The sequence below is a fragment of the Triticum aestivum genome, chromosome 4B (assembly GCF_018294505.1).
Source record: "Triticum aestivum cultivar Chinese Spring chromosome 4B, IWGSC CS RefSeq v2.1, whole genome shotgun sequence".
NCBI lineage: Eukaryota > Viridiplantae > Streptophyta > Magnoliopsida > Poales > Poaceae > Triticum > Triticum aestivum.
This window is the reverse complement of record NC_057804.1, coordinates 657,057,003-657,063,770: the sequence shown is the minus strand read 5'-3', so window position 1 is coordinate 657,063,770 and position 6,768 is coordinate 657,057,003. Positions and strand designations below refer to the sequence as shown.

General features: G+C 44.9%; 2 protein-coding genes across 2 annotated transcripts in view; one reads left to right on the top strand and one right to left on the bottom strand.

Moving 5' to 3' along the window:
- The window catches only part of LOC123093932 (leucine-rich repeat receptor protein kinase MSL1), an 11,453-nt gene extending 9,276 nt beyond the window's left edge, over nt 1-2,177 (top strand). The window contains exon 6 of the mRNA XM_044515995.1: nt 1,989-2,177. The gene's annotated coding sequence lies outside the window, so the exon portion shown is untranslated. The remainder of the gene's footprint in view (nt 1-1,988) is intronic.
- A 128-nt stretch (nt 2,178-2,305) lies between these two features.
- Nucleotides 2,306-4,857, bottom strand: LOC123093931 (probable LRR receptor-like serine/threonine-protein kinase At4g36180). The gene has a single exon (XM_044515994.1). It carries the CDS (start codon nt 4,817-4,819, stop codon nt 2,306-2,308), a length of 2,514 nt encoding a protein of 837 aa, XP_044371929.1. The 5' UTR covers nt 4,820-4,857.
- Nucleotides 4,858-6,768: the final 1,911 nt, after the last annotated feature.

Here is a 6,768-nt window from a genome sequence, read left to right as displayed (position 1 = left end):
AAATGGCGGGAAAAGGGCCTCCTCTCGCCGACAGAGCGGCCCCACGCCCCTTTTCGCTTCTGCCGACGCCCCCAAGCAACACCCGGGCGCTTGGGTTCGGGGCGGTATCGCCGGCTCTGGATTTGGCCCAAACCGGCGCTGAACGAGGTCCTGGGGACGCGACTTGGCCGATTTTCAGTCACCGACGCTAAAAATTCGCCTGGGGGGACCTGTTGGGGATGCGGCTGGAGATGCTCTAACACATAGCCAACAGAAGATGCCTTCAACAAGTTAACGACGACACATGTTCAATGTTGCTGACCCAGCCAATAAAGGCCAGAACCAAGTTTTCACATTGGGAAGCGGTGTTTCAGGGCCGAAATCACTATTCTGACCTTTTCAGCAATCTTTGCCACAAAGTGAACTCGACATAAAAGTATTTCACGATCTGACCCTTTTAGCAACGCCACAGCCCGTGGCATTTCTTCTCCATATAAAAACGCCGAAGTAGCTAGCGTTTCAAACCCACATACGAACGCCAAGCTAGCTAGCGCTTCCTACCCATGTGGAAACGCCAAGCACGTTGGCGTTGCCGCCCAGGCCGAAACGCCATCGCCGAGTTACGCTCGATGTACCGTACGTAGTTTTCACCGTGCTAATGAATCAACAGGAGGAGAAGAGTGGAGCTAAGGAAACGGAAGGCCAAGTCACCTGGAGCTGCAGAGGTGCCCTTGTCGCCACCGGGGCTGAAGATGGCGGCGTCCTTGAAGTTCGGAGGGAGATGCAGCAGCTCTGCAAAACACACAGTTGAGTACAGCCATTAGCCAACAGTCAGTGCTTCAGTTCATCTCAGTACAAAATGAAGAAACGAAACGGGCTCCCACAATAGATCGACAGCCTAGCTGTATAGGTTGGTGCCTGCAGTGTGCCAAGTACTTTGGGACGGCGGAGGGAGTTTATGCTACAAACGCCAATGATCATGGCGTTTCGGCCTGGGCGGAAACGCCAACATGCTTGGCGTTTCCATGTGGGTCGGAAGCGCTAGCTAGCTTGGCGTTCGTATGTGGGCCTGAAACGCGAGCTACTTCGGCGTTTTTATATGGAGAAGAAACGCCACGGGCTGTGGCGTTGCTAAAAGGGTCAGATTGTGAAATACTTTCATGTCAAGTTCATTTTGTGACAAAGATTGTTGAAAAGGTCAGAATAGTGATTTCGTCCGTGTTTCAGTCACAGTCTAAAATTACTTTCATGCCTATTCACATTTACCACGATCTGACAAACCTCTTGTCCAATATTCTCACGTGCTCCATCTCTTTCCTCCCCTCAAAACATATATAGGCCTTCCGCTCTCCTCCCATAAGTTAAACCTTTCGGCCTTTTGTTCAGTGGTGTATCACTGAACAAACCTTCATTGTGTCCACTTACCTAGGATCAGAGATGGCTCGAGCCATGCACAGACATTTCAGTCCATACACCATAAGTTTGATTGGATAATCAGAGACGAAGTTACTCGATGTTATTGCTCACTGAACACAAAGACCGAGTAAATGGTTTGATTCGTCGGACTGCTCCAGAACCGGTGCTCTGTTCTGTTACCTTATTGCTCCACAATCTTCCTCTGTTGTGGATATGTCATCATCAGAGTATTGCGTGCTTGTAGCAGTAGTACTGCTCAACACAAGTCAACTGAGTTACAGGAATTTCATGATTGTAGCCAGGATTCTACTTGGCGATGTTTCGAGTAAATTACTGGAGGATAATAGTTTGGTAGTATCTTCTCTGGCATAACTGACGCTTTTATTAAGACTATAACTCTGTTACACTACAGTTCGTATCGATGTTAAGGGGCTGTTTGAAAGTTTCTAAGTTAGCTAACATTGCATTGTGTATATGCTAGAGGGACTGGCGAATCATTACTCATTTGTGCTGGTGTATAATTTGTTTTTTCTATCATTTTCTAAAATCTAAATGTGGGTGGACGCTGATATCAGTTTTTCATTTCTCTGAAGCTCCTTTTGATCCGGGTAGAGTTGGAGATATAACGCCTGCCAGGCGACCCAGTACAAGCTCCCCAGTCGTTCGATTTGATAAAATCACGGATGGAAAAGATCTTCCAGAGCCGCATTGAAGGCATCCATCAGAATACTTCACAGCAAGAGCTGCAGCATCAACATCCAGGGCGCGGCGTGATATTCACACCCAAGCATCCCCAATTATTTTACTGCTGTATATAGTTCAGTTTAGTGTTACAACTGTAAGAATAAAAGGAGCATACAGTACATAATTCACGCTAATGTCGTTTGCTGCTGATTTACATGTGGAGGCCTTAGCTCCTGACAACTATCTTAATCCCTAAGCCGTCAACACAACGGAGAAAACATAAACGCCACTGCTCCAGGAAGAACAGAGCTCCAAACCAAAGCCAGAAGCCGAAAACGATGCCAATAATTACAGAGTAACACAGCCCCAGGTCCCTGAGTTCTTTGTGGTCTCCAGCTCCCTGGCCCAACGTAGGCTCACACGCGCTCAACGGGAAGCCACAGAGCCCCAGATTGTTGCCATATATTGATGGATCTGCAAGTGTCTGTAACTGATTCCCGTTGGGGATATGGCCCTGTAGGTGATTGTTTGAGAGATTTAACATGCTGAGGGATGGCAGATTGGAAATGCTGGGAGGAATGCCACCTGAAAGTTCATTGCATGAGAGGTCAAGGAACTCCAAGAGCTCCAAACCGCCGATTCTTTCTGGAATGATGCCTGACAGGTCATTTCTGGATAAGTTGAGAAACCGGAGACCTTTGAGGTATGTTAGCTCGTCCGGGATGTTCTCCGTAAGTCGATTGCATGATAGATCGATGCCTGTTATTAACTGGACGCTGTTCCAAAACGTTTGTTCACGGCCCTTCCAGTATATGTTGACTCTATCAAAATGGAAAATCCGACTTGGTTGGACCGATGGGGGAAGATCATGCCTCATGGAGTTCAAGTTGCTGAAGGCTACCGGAATTGATCCTGTCAAGCTATTGTTGGCCATATCGAGCAGCTGAAGTTGCGAAAGACTTGATAAGTCCGTGGGGATTTCTCCGGTGAAATTGTTTGATCTAAGTCTAAGGATTTTCAGTGATGGAAGCTGACTCCCAATCCATTTAGGGATACCACCAAAGAACTGGTTGTTCCCGATGTCCAGGGTGGCCAGGGAGTTGCAGCCTTGGAGGAACGGCGGGAAGGCGCCCATGAAGCCATTGCCTGCAATATGAAACGACTCAAGGGAGCAATTGTGGTTTGGCATGTCCATGCGGATCTCACCTGAGAAGGAGTTGTTGGACAGGTCCATGACTTGCAGATTAGAAAGTTGGGATAACTCGGGTGGAACGACACCACTGAAGTTGTTGGATGGGAGGCTCAGAACTGTTAGAAGAGGAACACTCGTTCCAACCCAAGAGGGGATATCACCCAAGAACATGTTGTTCCCAAGATCTAGGATGACGAGTGATTTGCAGGTTTCAATTACGGATGGAAAAACTCCAAGAAAGTTATTGTTAGCAAGACGAAGGGACTGGAGTTTGAGGCCTAGGCTCGTTGATATAGGAAGCTCACCTGAAAATCTATTCTTGGACAAATCCATAGCAACCATAAGTTTGAATTCCCACCAGCAATTTGGGAGCTCCCCGGTGAGATGGTTATTTGATAGGTCCAGATCCTGGAGAGAGGTCAATCTGCAGAAGGTTTCATGAATGTTGCCAGATATTCGATTGTCGTTCATGTGTAAGCGTGTAAGATTGGTGCACTGTGACCAATCAGGCGATGATAAGTTGCCTGTCAGCTGATTCCCCGAGACATCGAGGTATTCCAAGTTGGGATGGACACCAAACACCTCGGAGATGTCGCCGGTGAATTGGTTGCCTTCCAGCAGCACCCGCAGCAGCGCCGTGCAATTCTTGAGGCACGATGGCAGCCTGCCGCTGAAGTTGTTGCGGTGTACCGTGAAGTTTTGCAGCTTGAGACCGTCACATAGACTCTGCGGCAGCTCGCCGGAGAAGCTGTTGTGCCCCAAGCTCACGACGGTTAAGTTTAGCCCCTTGCCGAGGTCCGGCGGTATGGTGCCGGTGAAGTTGTTGTCAGACAGGGCGAGGTATTGGAGATTCCTGAGCGATGTGATGGTAGCGGGAAGCTCGCCTTCGAGGTTGTTGTCGCGGACGGCCAAGCCCTTCAAAGCCATCATGCCGGCGATCTCCCGTGGGATGGTGCCGGTGAGGTTGTTGAACCGGAGTCCCAGCCACGTGAGCTGCTTGAGGATGCCCAAGGAGCTAGGGATCGGTCCTGATAGATTGTTCTCCGATAAATCCAAGTGTTCCAGACTCACCAGCCCGCTCAGCTCTGCGGGGATAGAGCCCACAAGGTGGTTGTTGTAGAGGAAGAGGGCCACGAGGCCGGAGAGGTGGCCGAGCTGCGGCGGGATGGAGCCGTTGAATCCGTTGTCGCCGAGGTGGAGCGTCGCGAGGGAGCGCAGCCGCGAGAGACTCGCCGGGATGGAGCCTGTGAGCATGTTGTCGCTGAGGTCGAGCACGGCCAGGGCTGGAAGCGCCGCGGCGGCGTCGAGTGCGTCGAGCGTTCCGATGAGCCCGAGCGACCCAAGGCTGAGCGACGTGACCAGGCCGGCGGCGTTGCAGTCCACGCCGAGCCAGGAGGAGCAGACAGGCCTTGCCTTGCTCCAGCTGGACAAGGCGGTTGGGTCGCCTAGGCTAACCTTCCATGCCAGAAGGGCGTCGGCCGGCGAGGTCGCCGCGGTGGTGGTCAACAGGAGGAGGAGGAGCGCGACGGTGCCAAGGAGTCCCGCCATGTCCTCTCCTGTCCCGTGGCTGAGATACTGCTGGGTTAGAAATGCCGGAGGGTTTTGTGTGGCGTGACTTCGATCACTGACCTTGCCGGTCGTCGACCTTGTTTTGCATCCTGACTTTAGCGCCAAAGGATGGGGATCTTTCCATGTACTACTGCTTAGCATTCGTATTGATAAAGTGGACCTCTCTGCTTTTATAAATATATACTAGCAAAAGGCCATGCGTTGTAATGAATTTTTTTTCATAATCTTCAATGGTCATGGCCACATTTTGTATTTTTTAGGCAATGACCACATTTTGCAGCATCACGACATACACTATCACTCTCAATTTCGTGAAATCATAAACAATTTTTGAAACCATCAACTTTTTTTAAACTCCTGAACGTATTTGAAATCGTTAACATTTTACAAATTTGTGAACACTTTTTCAAAATTTTGAACTTATGTATAGTCAAGAATTGCTTTTTGAATTCAAGCACATTTTATACTATTAGCAACCATTTTTTTAAAAAAATTCTTGAATCGGCGAACATTTCTAGAATCGACGAATATTTTTGTGGAAATTGGTCGAACAATTTTTAAAATTCACGAACATTTTTATGATTTAACGAATATTTTTTGAAATGCGTGATAATTTTTTGAATTAGCGAACATTATCAGAATGAATAAAACTATTTTTTAAGTCAAGGATACTTGTTGAATTATTAGGACATTTTTTCATTCATGAACATTTCTTTAATTGATGAAATTTTGTACAAATTTATTAACATTTTCTAGTACAGGAATTTGTTAAAACTTATGAACATTTTTTGATTTCCCAAACATTTGTTTTAAAAATTCCGATTTTTTTTCAAAAAGAAAATACTCCCTCCGTCCGGAATTACTTGTCAAAATGGATGAAAATGGATATATCTAGAACTAAAATACATGTAGATACATCCATTTCAATGACAAGTATTTCCGGACGGAGGAAGTACATTTTACAAAATAACGAACATTTTTTGAGTTCACAAACATTTTATGATTTATTAAACATTTTACTGCAAAATTATATATTTTTTAAAAAATCGAAACTTTTCCGAAGTCTAAATTAATTAAAGTAAAAAAAGAAAAGAGGAAAATAAAATTTAAATTAAAAAACTGGCCGCCCAGACATGGGCCGGCACAAAATGGCGCCTAAATTATTTTGTAAGTCATGAACAGTTTTTGTATTTTTAGAATATTTTTCGATTCATGTATATTTTTTGAATTGGTAAAATTTTGTTCAATTTCTTTAACGTTTAGTAATACATAAACATTTAAAAAAAATCTTGAACTTTTTTGACTTCCTGAACATTTCTTTTCAAAATTTCAAACATTCTGCGAATAAGCAAACATTTTTTCCTAAATCAAGAACATTTTTTAGTCCACAAACATTTAATGATTTATTAATCATTATATTACAAAATTATCATTTTTTTAATTTTGGAACCTTTTTGAAGTCACAAATTATTTAAAGTAGAAAAATAAAAAAAGGAAATTTTAAAAATAGGTCTCCCATACATGGGCTAGGCCAAACGGGGACGCTGCATCTTCTCCCAGCAATGCAGAGCGCTGTATAGGAGTGCCCTACTGCATTGGCCGGCCCAGACTTGGGATTTCCTTGTGTAAAACCATTTCTCATCACTTATAAATGGTATTGATGGGTAATATTTTACAACTTTTGAGGAAATTTTTGCGACATACTGACACAAGGAATAGCCCCTTTATTATTAGGTATAAACAAACAAAACGTCACGTGCGTTGCAATGGAAAAAATATATAAAAATCTCTAATGGCCATGACCACATTTTGCTGCATCACCAAGATACACTATCACTCTCTCTTTTGTGAAATTGTGAACAATTTTTGAAAAACATTAACAATTTTTTAGAATTCGTGACCATATATGAAATCATGAATATTTTTCA

Bases quoted from the DNA above. Each gene is read 5' to 3' on its own strand.
- LOC123093931 (XM_044515994.1), bottom strand. From the start codon at position 4,819: ATGGCGGGACTCCTTGGCACCGTCGCGCTCCTCCTCCTCCTGTTGACC.